The sequence below is a fragment of the Halichoeres trimaculatus genome, unplaced genomic scaffold, assembly GCF_033239565.1.
Source record: "Halichoeres trimaculatus isolate MK-OKI-2021-1 unplaced genomic scaffold, fHalTri1.1 fHalTri1_scaffold_9, whole genome shotgun sequence".
Lineage (NCBI taxonomy): Eukaryota > Metazoa > Chordata > Actinopteri > Labriformes > Labridae > Halichoeres > Halichoeres trimaculatus.
This window is the reverse complement of record NW_027437188.1, coordinates 25,422,734-25,444,202: the sequence shown is the minus strand read 5'-3', so window position 1 is coordinate 25,444,202 and position 21,469 is coordinate 25,422,734. Positions and strand designations below refer to the sequence as shown.

At 38.7% G+C, this 21,469-nt stretch overlaps 2 protein-coding genes across 4 annotated transcripts in view; one reads left to right on the top strand and one right to left on the bottom strand.

Moving 5' to 3' along the window:
* Nucleotides 1-36: 36 nt before the first annotated feature.
* Nucleotides 37-3,586, top strand: acad8 (acyl-CoA dehydrogenase family, member 8). Its single transcript, XM_074679682.1, has 11 exons — nt 37-178; nt 637-737; nt 832-1,001; nt 1,095-1,204; nt 1,304-1,380; nt 1,463-1,600; nt 1,706-1,841; nt 1,920-2,017; nt 2,113-2,265; nt 2,359-2,461; nt 2,574-3,586. Exons 1-11 carry the CDS (start codon nt 61-63, stop codon nt 2,627-2,629), a joined length of 1,260 nt encoding a protein of 419 aa, XP_074535783.1. The 5' UTR covers nt 37-60; the 3' UTR covers nt 2,630-3,586.
* A 1,515-nt stretch (nt 3,587-5,101) lies between these two features.
* esamb (endothelial cell adhesion molecule b) overlaps nt 5,102-21,469 on the bottom strand; it is a 60,763-nt gene continuing 44,395 nt past the window's right edge. For all 3 annotated transcript variants that reach the window (XM_074679068.1, XM_074679066.1, XM_074679065.1), the window contains 6 exons: nt 20,891-21,036; nt 19,135-19,336; nt 18,564-18,719; nt 8,667-8,789; nt 8,437-8,566; nt 5,102-6,487 (listed from right to left, as the gene is read on the bottom strand). In XM_074679068.1, the coding sequence (XP_074535169.1) occupies nt 6,016-6,487; nt 8,437-8,566; nt 8,667-8,789; nt 18,564-18,719; nt 19,135-19,336; nt 20,891-21,036 (1,229 nt within the window). In that variant the 3' untranslated portion in view covers nt 5,102-6,015. The remainder of the gene's footprint in view (nt 6,488-8,436; nt 8,567-8,666; nt 8,790-18,563; nt 18,720-19,134; nt 19,337-20,890; nt 21,037-21,469) is intronic.

The following is a 21,469-nucleotide window of genomic DNA, read 5'->3' as shown; positions in this document are numbered from 1 at the left end:
ACTACATTTCCCAGAAGCTCTAGCGGCAGTGGCTCTGTGACATAACTCAACAAGGTAAACATGGCGGCTGTCGGACCTTTAGGTAGAGTGGCTAAACTGAGCTCCAGCATCTGTAGAAACCATCGTTTAATATTTAACAGAACCCCACACCGACGAGGGATAGCTTCGTGTATTGACCGTAAGTACTATTGAAAGAGGAAATGTAATATTTATTCGTATTACCTTATTGTTTCTGTAAAAGCAAATATGATACCCAGTGTCACTTTGTTTTCTACTGTCTTAGTTTATTGGCAACTACTGGGAGAGCAGTTATTTGACTTCGAATATCTGAAGATACACTCGTTTTTATCTGATTTTGGCACGTTTTTTTCTAGCTTTACTGTCATTGGTTAATATTGTTCCTCCTGGTCCTCCAGTCAGGAGGCAGAAGGAGCACACACCCCTCGTTGACACCCCGCTTATTTTAAACAGGAATGAACCGATAATCCTCTTAAGAAATTGTTTACTGATTGGAGTCTCAAGTTTTGCCATCGTGGATTTATTGAGCCATCTGTAGCTTTCACTTCAGTTTAGTTTTTATCACAATTTCATCACTACACCCTGTGTTCTCTGCTCTTTAACCCTCTATGTAAACAGCTGCTCATGGACTCACAGATGAACAGAAGGAATTTCAGAAGGTGGCCTTTGACTTCGCTGCCAATGAAATGGCTCCATACATGGCAGAGTGGGACCAAAAGGTATTTTACAGCGAGTGAGATGAAGTCAGAGCAGCACATTGATGTTGCCGACTCATTTGAAAGAACATGTAGTATTTAAAACTCTCTCCTTCAGGAAATGTTTCCTGTGGAGACCATGCGAAAGGCCGCCCAGCTGGGGTTTGGCGGCATCTACACACAGCCTGATGTTGGAGGATCAGGTCTCTCCAGACTGGACACATCGATAATCTTTGAGGCTTTGTCAACAGGATGCGTTAGCACCACAGCTTACATCAGTATACACAAGTATAAACCCAATCTTATTACAGCTAAGGCATGTGACTGTTTGACTGCAGTGAAACATCTGTTGAACATTTGTTTTTCTTCCTGTCTTTGCAGTATGTGTGCCTGGATGATCGACACATTTGGAAATACCGAGCAGAGGGAGAGATTCTGTCCAGATCTCTGTTCAATGGAAAAGTTTGCTTCCTATTGTCTTACTGAACCAGGTTAGTTTTAAAATAAAGAAGAATATAAAAAAGGATTTTTTCTGGAAAAGTCCAGATTTTTTTCTATGTAACACGAAAACCTCTCCTTTGTTGTTTTAGGCAGTGGCAGTGATGCTGCTTCACTTCTTACCAACGCACAGAGAAAAGGCGATCACTACATCTTGAATGGTTCTAAGGTAAATTTCTACTTGCATCTGCATACTGTATAATCTTAATTGTTTTCCTTTAGTGAGTTAGAAAACACATACTGTTTTCCAGGCTTTCATCAGTGGAGGAGGAGACACAGACGTCTATGTTGTGATGTGCCGCACAGGAGGTAAAGGACCCAAAGGAATCTCATGTTTGGTGGTAGAAAAAGGTACCCCGGGCCTCAGCTTTGGCAAAAAAGAAAAGAAGGTAATTGCACTTGTTTGTTTGATTTTATTTATGCTGTGCAGCAATTTACCACTAGATGGCAGAGGTAAGTCATACTCGCTGCTGTTTTTCCAATTTGTGCTGCAGGTTGGTTGGAACTCTCAGCCGACTAGAGCAGTGATATTTGAGGATTGTGCTGTTCCAGTGGCCAACCGGCTTGGTGAAGAAGGTCAAGGGTTCAGTATTGCTATGAAAGGCCTGAATGGCGGCAGGATTAATATTGGTGAGGGGAGGCATACACACACAAAAACACACACCCTGCTACCTTTTCTTTAACTTTCATTATTCCTTTTTCCTTCAGCGTCATGTTCTCTGGGAGCCGCTCATGCCTCTGTACTGTTAGCCAAAGATCATCTGTTGGTGCGCAAACAGTTTGGAGAGACACTCTCCAACAACCAAGTAAGAAGCTCCCGTTTTCATGCGGTGATGAACCACCAGTGTTGAAAAACTAAAATCACTCTTTCACTCTCTTCCTGTCATCTTTGTGTGTGTAGTTCCTTCAGTTCAAACTGGCTGAAATGGCCACTAAGCTGGTTGCGTCTCGCCTTCTGGTGCGTGAAGCTGCAACAGCTCTGCAAGAGGGTCGACCTGATGCTGTATCGCTCTGCTCTATGGCCAAACTCTTTGTTACAGATGAATGCTTTAATGTGAGTGATCCTGCTTGAGGAAGAGTATTTTTCTATCAAACAGGGAAAAAAATATTCATAAGTTTTTATTTTCCGCCCTGCTGTTGTTCACAGATCTGTAACCAGGCTCTGCAGATGCACGGTGGGTATGGTTACCTCAAAGACTACGCTGTGCAGCAGTTTGTACGAGACATAAGAGTTCATCAGATCCTAGAGGGTGAGCTTATGTAACAGTGTTATTTCTTTTATGATTAATTTATTTACGTTTAAGAGGGCTGTTGTGCTTTGTGCTTTTTTAAAAGACATCTTTTTTTATTCTTCTCCTGAAGGCACAAACGAGGTGATGAGGATGATCATTTCCCGTAATCTGTTGTCAGAGTCCTGATAAATCATCTCTGCGTCTTCAGTCATGACTATGTTGTGATCTACTTCTTTGATTTGTTACTGCCTGAACAAAACCCTTGCTAGAGGGGACAGTAGTCACAGGAGGATTCTGGGTAAACTACTCAGTGAAATGTAGTTTTTTTCTGATATTCAAATAGGTTTTTTATTAACTGTTAGACATGTTATGCATCAATGACATAGCAATAAAAAGTCACTAACAGCTGATGTCTTGTCAGATACTACCCCCTAGAGGTCAAATGGTCAAAATGCATTTCCACCTTCAAATTATACTGACCAAACTTTCACACTTTGAGATTAAGCCAAAATAATCAAATTCTGCAAACAGAATTAGCAAAAGCATGAAGCACATCTGTTATTTTAATGGAGAATCATTCTATACCAAGGTTTAATTTCTGAAATATAAAATAATTCACTGTGAAATCTAGTACCACCATGTACACCATATTCATGTTACTTGATTGTCATAGAATCTGGAATAAGTTAGAAATTAGAGCATTGGACTATCCAATTCATTCATTCCCCATTTACATTTATTTTTGTCTTTTCTCAAAGGAAAAAAAAAAAAAAGCTTTCCTTGAAGCTGCTAGTGTGGATTTGGAGAGGTAGTTTTTTTTCTAGAAATGCCATTCACTAACAATTTCACAAAGTATTGTGGAAAAAATGTTTGATTTTTTTTTTTCATTTAAAAAAGAACTTCGATTATTCTGCCGTGCCTCAAATTCAGTCTCAGCTTCACTGTCACTAAAGTGTCCTTTCAGATCAAATTTGTGGTCCTGGTTACTGTATTATCTCTGTACTGTGTGTTTTGTTGTATGTAAACTAAATACAGACAAAAATACAATGTGTACGACCACGGTCATACTCATATTTGATGTATCATGGGTTATGTGTTGAAGAGTCAAATGTTATTTGCTGATTACACTCCAATAAAATTATATCTTGGCTTTCATAAAAACAATAGTTTTTTTTAATTGACTTTTTTAATAGATACCTGCGTAAGTAAAATCCATAGACGGTGTAATATATGGATGTTATTTCTGTGATGTCATTTATTTGTTTTTGGTACAGAAACTTATTGCAACCAGGGCCTTATTGGAAGTGCAGAACTAAACCAATCTTTTCTCAAGTTAAGATGAGGTTAGGGGGCAGGATTGCAGGCAGGTTTCCCACATATTTTTTTAATGAGTTATAAAAATAATTCAACACATGTACAGGAAGTACCCTGAGCACTTATTAATCCCTAGTGGTTATTAATTTTGAAAGATCTCAAAAAGATGTGCCTAGCCAGTAATGAACCCATAGGGTATCATCAGTGAGGCTTAAGGACTGAACATGTGTTTCTTCTTCTAAATTTGATTTTGTTTTTTAAAATTTTGAAAAAAAGAGCCCTTTTTCAGATTTTGCAAACACAAAATCAAACACGCTATTTAACCTTTATTGTGTCATCGGTGAGACCACAGGAGTGTCCCTATTTTGTTTTTCCAAATGTTATTTCTTTCAAAATTTTGAAAAAATTACAGAACTATGCTGTAAATGTTCATCTTGTAAAATGAATTTTTTTTTGGTGTTGTGTATGTAGTTTTTGGTGTTTTTGCAGTCAGGTTTAAGTGCATGCCCAGTGAACTGCAGGTTTTCGCACTCATGTTCAGGCTTCTTATTTTCATACTGGTGCTTCCCGCTTGACTTGGACAAAGTCTTAATGATGTAACCCATTTGTGTCTGAAAATGAGTTGTGGTTGTAGACTGTATAATATATGGACGCAGTCTTTGTGATGTCACCCATCTTTTCCTGATACAGAGAATTGCTCATTTAGAGGTGGGCTTTGAGCTTCCTTACTAACAGCTACAGGGTACCAGACCTGTCGGTCAGTTGAGCTGTGCCTCTGATTGGGCAAACTTCTCATCCTAATCTCTTTATAACCTCTGAAAAAATTGCAACCCCCAACAGTTTGTGCCGATAGAGAAATTGGTACCTAAGATCCAGACCATTTTTTTTCTGCAGCCAGCCTCAAGCAGACTGCAACTTTTAGCACCCCTATGTAGGGTTCATTTTTTAAAACAAATGTTGTCCGTCAGTTTTGACCCTTAGCCCCAAAACTGGCCACGCCTCCAAACCAATGATTCATGACCCCCTCCCCACCTTGTACAGTGTGTGCTGTTAGCACATTAGCTAATCTGACTAAAATATTTTTTTGTTCCGGGCTGAAAACATGTTTGCTTTTGCTGTAAAGATCAGCATTTTTGAATGGGTGTGTATGTGTCTTTCAGTCCTTCCAGAGTCAACCCCAAGTGGACACTCTAGGAACTGCAGTTTTTTTGCACTTATTCATTTTTTCTTTCAACTAAGTGTTGACACTTAGTAAATTTATGGGTTCAAGTAAAACTAAAATCAAACACTCCAGAACACTTTATTGAAAAAGTTGTCAACAATCAAAACGGCCAAAAAGTGCTACATGAGCGTTACATCATCAACCCTCTCTCTTCCATATCTATTAGCAGAGTTCACATACATCAAACAAACAAAACCATCAGCGACTTCTGTCTCAAACTGGTAGTTTTGTTTGTTTAGTGTAACTCCATAAAATTCAACCACACCTTTGAACAAAACAGTCAGAAACCCTCAACCTTGACATACAGAAGTTGTACTCACTACTTGATACATGCCATCTACCTCAACAGGCAAAACACTCCTAATGTAAGTCCTCTCTGTAGACATCTATCTCCTGAAACCATACTGACAGCAACACAGTAGGTTAAATAAAAAAACAAAAACATGTTAACAGAAGTAAAGTTAGTTTAAGAAAAATGAGATGTTTCAAAGATGAATACCTGAATAGTGACTTTGCTGGGTTTGCTTGAACTAGTGCAGTTAGCCTGAGAGAAGTGACTGAAAAGTGATCCTTTAACACAGAGAGCAGAGAAACATAAAGACAGTATCAGATTTTAGTTTGAAGTAGCTTTTCTTATACATATATCTTACAAATGTAGTCAAAACATTATTTTTGCATGAACTGTTAAGTTATCTGTGGTTAATGCAGACACGTTGCATTAAATAATCACAACTCGCTGAAAAACAATTGGCATTGTTATGAATATTCTCTAAAACACATTTGTATTGACTTTGAAAGACCTCTGTACAGGCATGTAAATAAAAATATATCCTCTTTAGTGAGCCAGCATAAAAAAGGAACTCAAAATAAAGAAGGGAGACTTTGTGCAAAAGACGCACAAACTACCTGAGAGACTTTCCATCTCTCGCAGCCTCTCAGGTCTTCATGGAGAAAAGTGCTTTTTCCATTTCAAGGCGTGCCACTCGCACACACACTCACACAAACACACACACTGTTCATATATGTCTCCTGCCGGCTACACCAGAGAGCCGGCTTGACTCTGAGCAGGCACCATGACAGCCACAGCTCCCATGCGTGTCAAGGAGGCAGAGCGAACCTGTGGGGTCACAGTGAGTGGAGGGGCCACCTGAGGCTGAGCCCCCTCAGTCCTGTTAGGGATGGCGACAGCAGGGGTCCTCAGAATCTGTGGCGGTGCCCCGTTTGTGGTGGGTGGTCGCTTTTGTTTCTGCATCGGCGTTCCCCCAAGGTTGTAACCAGGAAGTCCCTGCAACATGTTTCCTTCGCCGGGCCGCAGCTGGTAGGCGTTGATAACTGAGCTTGCGTCCGAAGCAGACATGGGGGAGTATGGGTAGTGGAAGTTTGGCGCGTGGGGGTCTCGTGGTCGAGGACTTGTTGCTATAGAGGACAGCGTGCCATTCTTGGATACAATGTCTGAGCCAGTGTTGCTTTTTGCCCAAGAAACTCGCTTTGGTGCCTGAGCGTCCTCCCTGACAGAAAGAGAAAGAGTCCAGGATTAATGAAACTGAGGAAAGAAGAGAAAAGGGGGAAAATTCTGATGTGCTAACAGTTAAAAAACATGCTTTATCTATCAAGCAGCAGAGATAATATGGGTTGATGGTGTATTGTGTCTTTTTTTTCTAGCATTAGGATACATAGCATAATCAATTCTGAGAGCTATCATGTTGTTCATGGTATCTTCAATTTTCACAAGGACACAAGTTGAGATATAACTAAATGCAGTGTTTTTTAACTATTTGAAGCAGAATATCAAATGGGGTGGGAGAAAAAAATCAAAAATCAATATACTGGGATTTTTGGTTGACAATATCAAAAGGATTCTTTGTGAAAAAAAAACTATTTTTTTTAAAAATTCAATTTCTTCATTTCAGCCTTTGTTTATAAACTAAATTCGAAAAAAGTTACCACTTTTCTCCAGCAGAGGGTGAAATGTTTCTCTCTGACTCACATGATGCGCATTTTATGGGAAAATATGGCACCTGATATAGTCTGTAGACATTATCATCATCATCTAACATTTTCACATGGTCTGACTTTAAAAATGCAAACTAAAAATCGTAAATATCGAAGAATTGCAATTTAAATTGAATCGGCACCCCAAAAATCGATTCAATTAGAAATGAATTGCGAGAATAGCATATTGTCCAAGCCCTAATATCAAATTCAAAAAGTAGAGATATTTCTTTCTCCTTTGGCCTAAAAATGTCAGGGAAAGGAGTAGAGGTAGACCGATATATCGGCAGGCCGATATATCGGGCCGATATTTGGACATTTGTCTTTATCGGCCATCGGCCGTATTTTCTTTTAAAAAGCCGATTTTTGATCCGTTGTATAAAATGACGCAATTTTTGATCAGGCACAAAAAAGATGAGCACCTCAAACTTGTGGAACCACTTGGATACATAACATACTTTTGTTCAAATTATATTAATACGTTTAAATTTCTTTTTTGACATTTTAAGAAGAGTGTAAATGTTTACTACTGCTTGTTACATTGTGTGTTTACTCAGACAAAATATTTCTTTGTTTTGAAAGCTGAATAAATGTTCAGAGGACTGGACACGACTTGTTGTAATAGATTTCTTTTAGTTGCTCAGAAATTGCTGTGTTTCACAAAAATGTGATAAATATATATTTATTTAACAATCGGCCTGAATATCAAATTGGAAAAATCGGCTATGCATATCGGCATCGGCTGCCCAAATTTGGAAAGCATCGGCATCGGCATCGGCCCCCAAAAAACCCATATCGGTCGACCGCTAGAAAGGAGAGATGCGAGTCTCAATCACATGTAAAGGGATACGCATTAAAAGCAGCTAATATCTAGGAAAACTCCAGCTTGAAGCAGGACTTGGTATCAGCAGATTATCAATACTGAAAAACCAGGATCTGGGCCTGAAAATGCTGATCAGGACATCCCTAATCACAGCACTATATCTGCTATCTCTATTTGTTGCTTATGTTTTCTTTGCTATTTGATGCAGTTTGCATTGTTCTTCTGTTGTTTAAATGTTTAAGACACTTAGCAAACCATTTTGTGATGCCCATTAGCCACGCTGGGAGGGACCCGTATGACAACAACAGTTGAAAATGGGATAATAATTACACAAACTCTTTGATTTTTTTAAAAGTTAATGAGTATTCAAGCACTCAGAAACCACTTATCAAGCCTATGAAAGCAAAAGTGCTGTACTTAAGCCTCATGGTTAAGATGATGACATAAACTGTCTATGGAAAGTGCACGCACCCCTCATTTATGGTCCAGTAAAATAACTAGACAACAAAAGACCAAATTATGAAGAACTAAACATTTCTAATATCTAATATAAGAAACAAACGTAATCTCAGGCTACAGCAGTGTGGCCATTAGATTGCAGAAGACTGAAGGTATGTCTAATCTCCCCCCCGCTCATCTTACTTGATCTCATTGGCTATCTCCTCCTCAGTGTCCCGCCTCCTCTTCAGTATGAAGATAAGGAACAGCACCATGGCCACCAGTCCCACAATCGACCCCAAAGTGGCCGCCGCGACCACACCCGCATTGGAGGCTAGGAAACAGATCACAGATCAGAGGCTCATGAGTAACATCAGATATTTGAATACACAGCTGTGAGTGTGTGAAGGGCGAGGTTTCCGCTGTGTACGTACAGGTGATGACCTCCAGATTAATGGAGCAGCTGTCGGAGCCAGCCGTGTTGCTGGCTCTGCAGATGTACTTCCCTGACATGCTTTTAGTGAGGTTGCTGAGCCTCAGGGTTCCGTGTCTCTCGTCTGAAAACACAATCACATGGTCACACACACACACACACACACATACACACAATCATATATACTGTATGAGCATGTTGGTTTGGTACATTCATAGATCTAAAGAGAGAGCCACATTAAATTACAATACGACTATAAAACAAGAGGGCACCGCTATTAAACAAACACGACTCTACGGCAATACTGCTAGAATGAACTGAAGAATACAAGACCCTGACCAATTTTAGGGTTTAGTATACCTCCATACTAGTTTTATAGTAATAATGTAACATGACATTTTTACTCAGTACCCTGGCTAGGTTTGGGAGAGGAAGTCAGGGTCTGCCTGTGAAAGGCTAAGCCTCCATTTGGGTCTGTTAGCCCTGATATTTTAATGAATACACAGACCCCTGAGGAGACATGGGCAGATAACATACAGGGTGTCCATAAAGTCTCTTTACAATTAATAAAATATGTTACAAAGGCAACTGATGAGATATTTCAATCAGATTTGTTTTATGTACTCATTAGTTATCAATGTTTTTAACCACACTACATTTGTGTATTTAAGGTGTCCTGTCAATCAAAGAGGTACTGTTAAACGAACCCTTAAAAAATGGCTATTCCATAAGAAAAGGCACAATGTGTGTCATGGTTTACTGAAACAGAACCGGATACTCAGAGTCAGGGAAATTACAGAGCTGAGTATGGGAGAGATCCAGCGTCACGTCCATCTGTTTGTGCATGGCACAAGAAATTTATGTAGACAGGGACAGAGTTGAATAAAGGGAGGATTGGACGACCCACAAAACTAGTAAAAAAAAACATCAATACCCACTCTTCATTTTTTTAAAATTTACCCATATTTGTCTGTTCATTTGCTTTTGTAATATGTTTTTTTTAATTGTAAAGACACCTCATGGACCCCTGTAAAAATAAAACTACTGTTGAACATCAGATTTCATTTTTTGCTTGCTTATGAGACACTTTTGTGTGCTCCTGGAGGAGTTTCATTTTATTCTGAGTACGAGACGGTATTACGTGAAAACATTAAATAGGCATCTTCTTTCCAGACATTCAATCTGGTTGACTTGAATTTGTGTTCATCCTCATGTACTTGGAGAGCTGGGCACATGTTTGTTAATAAAAGTGATCACAGAATCAATCTGGAGTAACCCTGAGCCAAAACAAACTGTAGGTTTAAAAACATGTTTCAGGTGACGTTCTGAAATTGGCTGAATTTGCGAGGCGATAAGCAAGCAAAGACGCAATGTCCTCCTAAGGGAGTCCAAGGTTGGAATGAAGTTCAGTTAACTCCTCTAATGACAAATTTAGATAAAAAAAATAGGCATTAGGTCACTGGTTGGTGTTATTGGTACAGAAAACTTTCTTGTAAACTTGGGTTTGGGATCTGTTGTGCATGGGAAACTTTTTTTTGTCACTTTAGGATCTCCATTAGCATTAAATTGTCATCTTTTAGAAAAAAAAAAGGATTTTATTCTTAACAGGGTGAAAATGATTCTTGACCTTTGCTACTTGTATTGCAATTTGATTTGTGAGTTGTGACCTAATTCTGGCCTGTATTTTCAGTAACTGGCTGAGAGTTCACTATAAAGGTTGACAACCACCGGATGCTAACTCCAGCAATGACAATGGTAACATAACATAACATAACGCAGTCTGGACACTGCAAAAACTGAAATCCAAGGAAGTGTTTATGTCTCCTCTTTAGTTTAAAAAACAAAGAAGTCATGTTAGACTCAATGAGAACCACACTCACCTGACAAGACTGAAAAACTTCTAATTTCAAGACATAAAAAGACAAAGATGATGCAAAAAACCGCCAATGAGGTGAGACAATTTTACTTGTTCAGCTTATTGTATTCAGATATATATGTTTTTTCACACCCTTGTCAGAATTCTACAGCAATTCACATGTCATTTAATCTTTTAATATCCTGAAATATGACACTTTTCTGGTCCACCAGGTGAATTTGAATCAAATCAAGTCTAATCAAGACAACTTTTTACTAAAATTAAGACAAGAACATTTGGTTGGATTTCAGTTTTGCACCTTGAGCTCAAATTTAACCACATTTTTCTTAAGACAACACCGGTTACAGCTGGTACGCAGCTGCTAGCTGGCAGGAGTTGTGTTTTGCTGTTTTCATACTCAGGTCAGAGGAATCTGCTTAACAGTATCCAATGCTCGTCATTTTTGCTCAAAGCTCAGGGATTTTGTAAATCCATGGCTGCTTTTTGTGGTGGCAATGATTTGAATTTTATGGTTGTTGTGTTTATTTTTGGTTTGCTGACTTAATGCTTTGTTTGTGTTTTCAACCATTCATGGTTCTTCTCAATCATTTGTCACTGATTCCCAACTGTAATCCAGAATTGACCTCCTACTGGCTTTTATTCATTATCTACAGTAAAGAGTTTGGCGTTGGTGTGTTTTCATGGCTGATGATTCTGCAGTCTTGCTCCATAATAATGTTGGTCAGCAATTGTTTTCAGATGCTCCCATGCCAAGGTCATGTGTGTGGGAATCAGTGCATCCAATACTGGGTATTTCCCTTCAATCTCCTCCTGGCCCATCTGGCTAAAAAAAAAAAAAAAATGCTGAGTTGTTGCAAACATAGGCTGCACAAAAAATAAACAAGCTTTATAGAGACTTAACACAACAAATCCTCTGCAATCCAATCTTAGACATCACATTGCTGCATGTCTTCAGCTGATGCGTCTCTGCTTTCGTGGGGAGGTAAGAAAAAGGAGAGTGAGTGTGTGCGTCGGCTCAGTGGAAACACCCTCTTTAAAAGTGCTGTTCAAATTGGTTGGGTGTCTTGTAAGTGTTCATGCATGCCTGTCACTCTTTGGACAGAGTCAATCCCTGCTGAGAGAAAAGTAATGCAACCCTAGGACTCATCTAAATCAACCCAGATGAAGAGGCAGGGTTCACGTTATGCCAGCAAGCAACATATTGCCCCAAGGGACAAGAAAATCCCTAACAATCATTGTCTCAAAACAGCTGTCTTCATCCCAAAGTTTGGGTGGCTGTAGCTTGGGCTGATTTTTTTTCTCTGCACCATCTGCTACTGAATCTAGAGTGCTGTTCATGTAAGTAGGTGCACACACACACAAAAGCAAAGATTTAGATTGAGATCATGTCAAAAAAACAAGAGCACCTGGATGAGAAACACTTGTAATTTGCTTTAGACAAGTGTTACCTGTCATGGTCACATATTGTATCCAGTGATCAAACACAACTGAACATTTTTACGTCAGAGAAATTAAATTAAAATGTAAAAAAAAAAAAAAAAAAAAAAACGACAGCGGTTCAAGAACAGTTCACATCTTTGTAGTTAACCTTTCAACCAGAGTATTAAAGGAAAAATAAAAGTCAGTGCCAAATAAAAAAAACTAGCAGATGAGTGTGATATGCACCTGCCCCCCTCTCTGATTATTTAATCCCCGGGCCTGAAAAACAGCTGTGAAGAACCAAACCCAATTGTGACAGATTAGCAGAACATCAGCTGACTCTGAGCTTGGAGCGAGTTCAAGCCAGCACAGAGATCAGATCCCAGCAGTGGCAGAGCTGAAGGGGGATCTGACGTTAGAGTAAGCGCTGCCTGCTTCATATAAGACAGGAGCATTACTCATATTACAACCCCCGTCGAAGCAAGGTCAATGAGCAGCATTTGTCAAATCCTTGACACATGACGTGTGATTAATATAAATCAGCAGCTTTCCTATACGCATCTCATCATATATTTGCCTCCTCACATGACATGGACGAAGCTTTGGGGTGGATTTATTTTCACAATTGATGCAAAAGGAAACCCATTCACTTTCATGTGTCTAAAAGCTAACTCAGAAAGGATTGAGAATTTTCTCTTTGCCATAACTTTCATCTTGCAGGACTAGCAGGTAAAAGCTAAATTGAGACACACAGTAGACTTTAAGAAACACAACTAAATAACACAACATTGAATACATGTCTCATTCATGTATCCTACCACTGCTTCTGTTGACAAACATTGATATGGGTCTGCTACAAAGGATTAGACAAAAAAATGATGCTTTTAGCACTTGTTTCTTTTGAACAAGTGGGTCCAAAAGAAACTAAAAGCAGCAAATAAAAGCAGCAAATAAAAAAAGATGGGACAAAATAATCTGACATTTCTAGAATAAAAATATACTTATACACTATCTTGCTGTAAATAAGATGAAAACATTAACATATATACCTGAACAGCAAATGAAGCCACAGCTAGCACTCTGTTATTTTAGCTAGCTTGGAATCACAGACTATAATAAGTAGTGCCCATGGTGGCCCCAATCTGTTTCTGAGACAGTTTTGAAGCTTATCATCGATGGGGCTCATACTGGAAATATTGACCTCAACATAGCTTTGTTCAAGTTTGAAAGAGGTGGACCTTTAGCCTCTTTGAAGACAGCTACAGGGTGTCTACCTGTCAAGACGGTCATGCCCTTACATGAGCAAAACTAATAAGTTCAATAGCTTTGAAAATTTAGAGTCACAAAAAATTCTACCTTTTTATTTTTGCTGTAAAAATCTGCATTTTAATTGGTGTATATCCTGAACAGGAACCCAGGATTAGCTAACTAGCATATCCCCTGTCGGTTAAGAAATTTACCCTGTAACATAACATCAGCTAACACAATAACATGTTGTAGGTTTTGGGCTCTAAAGGAAACCTGAGCTAGGCTAGCTTACTTTAGTCAATTGTTAGCAAATTAGCCCAAAAGAAACCAAAAAGCTTAGCTTGCTAGCTGATAGAAGAAGAGTTTATAAATGTCTCCTAACTGTTTTATTCAATTAAGTGTTCTTTTAGAATCTGTGGAGATGCTTTATTTTGCTTTCTGAGAAAAGCAGGTTAGCAGGCTAAGCTAACAATCTTACACAGCCTATCTTGTCTTACAATTAGCCTAAAGTTACACTTATTTTTAATGACAGTGACATCTTTTGTTCTCATCTAACCAAAGCAAAAAGTTTTGTTTTGTTTTTTTTTTCCTCAAAATTTCACTCTTTTCCTTCGTATTATTATTTTTTGTAACTTCTCAGCCCTGAGAGGGATCCTATATGTTGAGTAGACTCTAACTTTTACTTCTAAAAGCTGGTACATTTCTTTAACATTTCTGTTTTGAATACTAGGGGTAGGAGATAACTACATCTCTAAAGGACAGGCTACAAGAGAAACTATTTTGTATAAGCCTGAATGATAAAGAGAAATCTACAACAACAAAAACGTGGAAGATTTGAAGAAGAGAAAAATCAACCCATGTTTTTCAATGGAAAAAGAATGTAGAAAATGCTAAGCTTTTTTTATTGCAATGATTTCTGAAAAATAATCTTATAAATATTAGATCTGGGTTGATTTTTTCCCTTTAAAGCTTTTCTGTTAAAGCTTATGGCTGTGAGTCCAGAGGTTACATGTTGACTCCTCTAGATGTCACAGTTTACAGGTGAGAGTGGTGTGGAGCTAATAAGGGAAATGAATGGGAAATGTATGAGCAAAAACCCTTACCCATGTACCCAAGGATAAGCATGGGCTGGGGGCAAGTTCTCCATTCTGTGTTTTTAAATACATATCAAGGAAAGATGGCAGAAAGAGAAAAAGAGAGACAGAGTGAGAATGAATTAGGGATGGTGAGGTGCGGACAGATTTGGAGGGGTTGGCTGAGCGTGCTGCTCTGTCAGTCCCAAATCCAACTTATGCCTCTTAGAGGGGTTGATCAAGTAATGACATGGGGCTTGTTAGATTAGGCACCAAGGTCAACAGGAAATGAGGAGTGCCGAGAGAGGATCAGCAGAGAGAGAAAACACAGAGGGGGGAGATTGCTGAAAGAGATAAGCAGTGATAGCAGAGTGAAGATCAAGTGTCAAATGCAGAGAAAGGACGACCACAGGGTTTAACTTGAGGTTTGACAGCATGTATGATGGAGCAGGTATGCGAGGTGTGAGCGTCCATGCTGTGCCACCAAACCCTGGGTCGAGGCACAATCAGAGGGAGAACATTTGTTTTCAACAGTCTGCAGACTTTTTCCACTATAATGAGATGAGGGCAAAAGATCAAAGCAGTTAAGCCAATACTCAATCAATCAGTCTGAGTTCTGCTGTTCAGAAACAGATGGTGTTCACTGTGGAGTGTCATCTGGATACAAACATCTGCAAAATAATGCATCAATGGAAACAAACATGCCTCGTTGGTAGCGCTCTGAGAGGAGAGTGGTGTGGTATGTCTCAATCTGTAAAGAGGATTTCATGCTGCATGTTTTTGTATGATCGAGGATCTACACCCGAGGTGCATCAGGAGCATCCATCCACAAAGTAAAGCCCTCAGGACTCATCTGATTATGCGTTTGACCTGACGACAGGAAATCAACTTCATCAGCAGAGGGATGGCAAAGAGGATGCTGCTGTATCTCCATGAAGGCGTGATGAGGATTTCCAAATTAAATCTGGATAAATGTTTAACCATCATTTTTTAAGAATGTTTGCTTTCATTGGACAGTGAGAGTGAAAGGTGGGGGAGTGAGTGAGGGGATTACATGCAGCAAAGCGCCTGATTAGAATCAAACCATGCTGCTATGATACAGGCTCTAAACCTTTCAATACATGTCCCGGGAGTAAAAGCATATTCTCACCCTCTGCTTGAGTAGTATTCAAATTTTGTTTTTTATTTTGCTTTTGCTCAAAATCTACACCTTCATTTAACTGATCCTTTTTTATGGCACACATTTTGACTTATCATAGCAGGAGATGCTGCTGGCTGAGATACATCGAAAGTATCAATAGGACAACTCCAACAACCTGCTACTGAAAATGTCCTAACCCAGTCCTAGGCCTAAAAAAACCCCTGAGAGTATAAATAGATTCAGGTACAAACATTTTAATAAACTTTTGTGACAAAATTCTCCCCTGAGTTTGTAAAACATAATTCAATATGCATTGGTAATAAATGTGTCAGTTTTGCTTGGTGTTTGTACAAAATATAAATACCTGGATCTAATGAGTTTTTTGAGGTAACCTTGTGACAATCTCTTTAAAGACAAACACCAAAAGAAGCTTAAACTTTATACGAGCCTTAACACAGGCCAAACTCATCTTAGCAGCAGCTCAGTTAAAAATTGCTGGAGAAACATTTTTTTTGACGTCAAACTACATTTTTCAACATAGATACCATATTGTTTCTGATTTCTATTTTTACCTAATCTTAATTCTAAGGTCAGTTCTTCTTTGCCACTCTCACAGAGTGTTTTAAAGCCATGCAAATTTTCATCTTAGCAGAAAACACCAGAACAACTTGCAACAACGGGCAACTGTTTTGAGAAGTAGAGGAAGATTACAGGCTGTGCCTTTGGTTGCCTACAGATTATAATCTCAGTTAGTTATTTGGACAGGTTGCTTCTTATACTTCACTTAAAACTGTAGTGAGGATTTTTAGGAACTTTAAAGTTGCAAAAAGTTCACTTTTCGGGTTGTTGCATATCTGGTATGACAGATTAAAATAAGGGGGGATTTAATCACATTTTTAGTGTTTACAGCATAAAAACATTGAATACAGAACTTCAATTTTGCTATTCATTGCTCAAAAAGGAACTGTAGCATTCATTTCCAGCACTACATCATAAATCTTGAAATCCAATTGGGGATGTTTGAAAATTTTACTTAACAGTTAAAATGAATTATTTCTACGTTGCACTGGCCCTTGAACCACCGGCCCTGTGTGAGCTGGCTTGGTCTCCTTTTATCATTGGTCAGCTCTCAGGAAGTCTATGAACAACACTTAATCCACTTTAAAGTTCTGGTAGCAAACAATACTCCTATGAGGACATGAAATTTCTTATTTTCTTGACATGATATTGATAAAATGTGTTTTTGTTCAGGCCAGAAGGGATAAGAAAAAAATGACATTGCTCTGCTTGGTAAATATCACTCTCATTTTCTGCTTTTGTGAGATCAAACTCTTTAAGTGGACTTTTTTCTTCTTGGGTGCCCCTCTGGTAATGTTTTAATGTTTGAGAAATGACCTAAGTGGAAAGTTTGTGTAACTATTGAAAACTTTTACACAACTGTTCTCTTGCTTTTATACTGTCATATGACTGAGCTGTATCTCAAAGTTTGCTAGTTACACTTAATACTGCCACTTAAAGCTCCTGTAAGGACTTTTTGTGTAATTTTTTAAATTAGACTGGAATCAATACAGTTAACTTTGTTTTTGTCTTTGTTTTGATTATGTTTGGTCTCTTTGATGCAAGCTGACCTGGGGGCCGTAACACCCACAAAAACAAGAAAACCAGCAACAAAACTGGAAATTACCATACATGGTTTACATTTTCAAAACCTGCTGCAGTGTTATATCTGACCAATGAAGAGTAAGAAGGAAGCACTACTCAGGCATGGTCAGCAGAAAGAAAATTACGTGTGACCAAGGAGCACCAAATTTAACACACACTAAAAGGTTTCTCACAGGAGCTTTAAACTGACCGGGTTGCATATATAAGTAAGTAAGTGTGTGTGTCTGTGTCTGTGTGTGTGTGTGTGTGTGTGTGTGCATTACCAGGACTTATGTCCAGTAACTCTTTGGTAAAGAAATAAATAAGTTCATTAATAAATAATGACTGAAAAGTAGCTAACCTTCTAATGCATGATTTATAAAAGCCTGTGTCAAGGTTTTTCCTCAAGTGTTTTTTTTTTCTATTAGCATGAAAAAAATGTCGATTTTTTTTTTCATGTCTGAGTTTTCAGAAAGTTACAGACATGTCCGCTTCAGAGGACTATATGCACCACAGCATTAAATATTACTTTCAAAATGAATTAAATTGTGTTCTCTGGCAATTCCATGAATAGTCGTTTCTTTATATGCTTTGTAAAACATTTTATAACATTTTTCTCATACTTTAATTTTGTGTTGGACATAATGCTTAGTGATGCATGACATCACATGATGGGCACATGGTTAATCATAACTTACAGCTTATTACAAACAAAATTTTCAAAAACAATAAACACTACTAGTATTTAGATGTTAATTATTTCATCATATTCTTTCTTTTGACCTCTCAGGCTCTTTTGGAATAAAAAGACTGACTGGATATGCCTGCAGGAGTCCACAAGTGTGCCTGTCTGGCTGTCATTTTGGTGCCAGAGAAAATTGACTTGCAGTTACAACGACTGACGACTGAATGAACCTGGAGCAGCAGAGAGCACTCTAGAGGCTGATATACAGTGCACTAGGGTTAAGCTAGTTTCCACTTTAAACGCTAAGCTAAACACTGGTTATACTGAATTTGTTGTCTGCTGTTATAACATTTTATATGCTATGCTAAAAAGCAGGAGAGCATCATAGGACTCCTTCATTCAAAATAGTATGAAGGTTAGTAAAGCTCCTGTGAGGATCTTTTCTGCCTGTGTTGATTTTGGCGCTCCCCATGGACAAAGTGGTACACCACGCAAAAAACGCAAATGGGACACCTTCCTCTTAAAGTGTTTGCTTTAAAAACCAAAGATGCACTTTGTCTTGTCTTGGTGGTTTAATTTGAAGCTGTCTGTCATTAAGAGGCATCACACAACATTTCAGTTTGACTGTTACATCAAAAACTTCTCACAGAGGCTTTAAATGACACTTTTCAAAGCTAGAATTAAAAGCATCCAGCATATCCAGTTGACTGAAACCAAAGCTATTGATGTTTACTTTTTAAAAATAGACAGAGAGAAAACGTTTTTTTTTTTCCAGTAATGTGGATGAACTGACCATTTTAACACAACATACTTACTCTGCATTGGGGAGAAGAAGACCTCAGACAGAGGTGCAGCTTTGGTCCATTTATACTGGGGAACTGGTTTTCCATATGATGACTGACAGCTCAGAGTCACGTTTCCCTCCACCACTGGATTTCCTGTCATGGTGCATACTGGTGGAGAAGGAGGGACTGCAGACACAGACAGACGCACAGAGTGAGTGTTAGTCAACACATGTAAGATAAGAAGATCGGATCAATAACCTTTGACCTCTGTGTGTTCTGCTCTAATCCAAGGCTAACAAAGTCGAGATTCCTCAGGGCAGTAGTAAGAAAATGTTTTGACGCCCTCTGCCCTGCCCCGCCCTTCTGTTTCAATCTGCTGCTTGAAGATGACATAATGACTTCAGAGCCTGAATCCCTAGACAGCAGATGAGTTTTATTTGTGCTAAGCACTCACTCCCGTATGATTTTTTTTTAGCAGACGAGTCCAAAATCCCTCAAAAGATCTGTAGCATTTGCTCTGGCGTTTTTTTTCCCCCAAAAAATCCAAGATGCTTCAGTTTCATCTAACCTTTTGAATTTCTCTGACGCTGTGATGCATTACCTTTGACATTAAGGCTCATCTCCCCAGAAATGCTAAGACCTTTAGGGATGATGACACTGCAGAAGTAGCGTCCAGTGTCTGACTCCTGGGTGTTGTTGATGTAGATGGAGATGTTGGCCGAGGGCATGGCCACGCTGAAGCCCACTCTCTTGGTGAACTCGTTTTGACTGTAACCGACTTCCCCTGAGCTGAAGTTTATCACCTGGAAAAAGAAAACACTCAATGTAGCATCGTTAGCCTGTAATACATTACAACACACATATACTCAGATTAATTTCACTACAAAATCCATCAAATTATAGACATGAGGTGCTATATTTTCATTTTTATTTGCTGCAGCTGGACTAAGATGTGTAGATTAACTGTATACTAGAAATGATTGTCCTTCATAAAGATAATCCCGACATATACAGATGGTGGATGTTAAATTTAGGCTTATATTCTGTTTGAGATAAGCTCATAGGCACAGGACAGTTTAGATTATATTAATCATGCACAGACCCTACACACCCTAGCTCTCACACACACTGTACACTGTATTCACACTAGCTTGCACGCTGGATATAAGAGATGCAGTAAAAGCAGATATAAAATATCATTAGCGGCTTCCTTCTGCTATGAATTAGACATCAGCAGTGGTGATGTAAATAATCCGGGCTGATCATTTGCTTTAAATGTGAGTTAATGGGTTTCTAGGGATGTTACGTGTCATGGAAACAAAAAATGCTCATTTAATCTTGCACTGATTCAGAGGTCAGCCAGCCATTGCATGTAAAACAGTTTTTCATGGTTCAGAAATCATATTCCTGGATTTAACTTCAATCTATATCAGGGGTAGCCAACCTGCAGCTCTCGAGCCACATGGGGCTCTTTGCCTTTCAGTGTGCGGCTCTTTGATCCATTCATTATTGTTATGAGTAGTGGTGTACCAATCATCTTTAAATTAATCATATACTGATGTTGTGATCAGTATTGATAAATACTTGGGGTGATGAGATTGATACTTAAGTTTCAATTTCTTTTCTCTACATTGCACGTGCTCATTGCAATCTAGATAGATGGATGAAACGTTGTCTCTTCTGCAGTAAAAACAGAAACTTGTTTAAGACACAGCTCCAAGTACAGATTAAAAAACGCTTACAAACGCAATAAACGTCACTTTAAAATTTGGAAGTGTATTGATTTTCATCTTATGTCCTTTCGTTTATGTGTGATGTGGCTCTTTGTAGTACCACAGTAATTTTTGTGGCTCTTGGTCTCTGAGTGGTTGGCCACCCCTGATCTATATTAACGACAAAAGGTCCTCTCACTATGTTTGGGTTTCTTCTTAGAAATTAAGCTTTAAAATGGTGAAAACTGCCAAAAAAAAAGCAAAAAAAAACCAACTGATTCCTTAGCTGTGAATCCAATTTTCTTATTTTAACCATCCAGCAGTTAAAAGCACACAGATATTTCAAAATAAGATGGTTTAAGAAGAAAAAAGGAGGAAAATTTTACAAATTGGAAAAACTGTGGTTTAAGATTGTTTTTTAGAAATTGCAAGAAAAAAAAACTGTCCACTCTTTGATGTCATAGTCATTCGTTCATTGTTTTACTCCAATATTTACCATTTCACTCTAGTGAGTTACAGGGATCAGCAAGCTTCAAGGACTTTACCTTAATCCCTTTAGGCTTCTCATTGTGTATACACTAGAGGTCAGCACAGGGTCACACATACAGATCATCACTAAATGTTTCATCAGTCTTCTCCTCTCACCTGCTTGGACTCATTTCCCGTGAAGTGCCAAACCACCGTGTTTTTTGAAATGTCCGAGTTGGGGCTGTACCAGGCATGTAACACCACCATCTGGCCCTTCACCACCTCCATCTCCCCTCGAGGGATCTCCACCTTGTTGGTGTCACCTGGAACAACAGCGCAAAGAAGCAGGGAAAGGGTTAATCACAGGTTCTTTTGTTGCGGAGGATTCTGGGCAGCCTGGAAATAAGTTAGGTTAATGTTTAGGGTTGTTTTTTCCTGAGTTGTGCTTTAAGTTCATGCTTAAAAGCTGTTGTGTGAAACAAGTTTCGATAACATTTGTTTGCCCATGTCCTACATTGGATTGACCTTTGGTTGTCTTCTGTTCCATTCAATTAAGTTCAATTCAAAAAACTTAATTCATCTCTGAGGGGCAATTAAAGAGCAGTCAACAAAGACGAGAACAAACAGCACAAAACGGACAGAGCGTCTTGCACATTGAATTTCAACGTCTACTGTTTAAAATGCTAAAATTCTAAATCTAAGAAGATGAGATAAAAGTAAAAACAGTTGCTTAGATAATAAAATACAATAAAACTG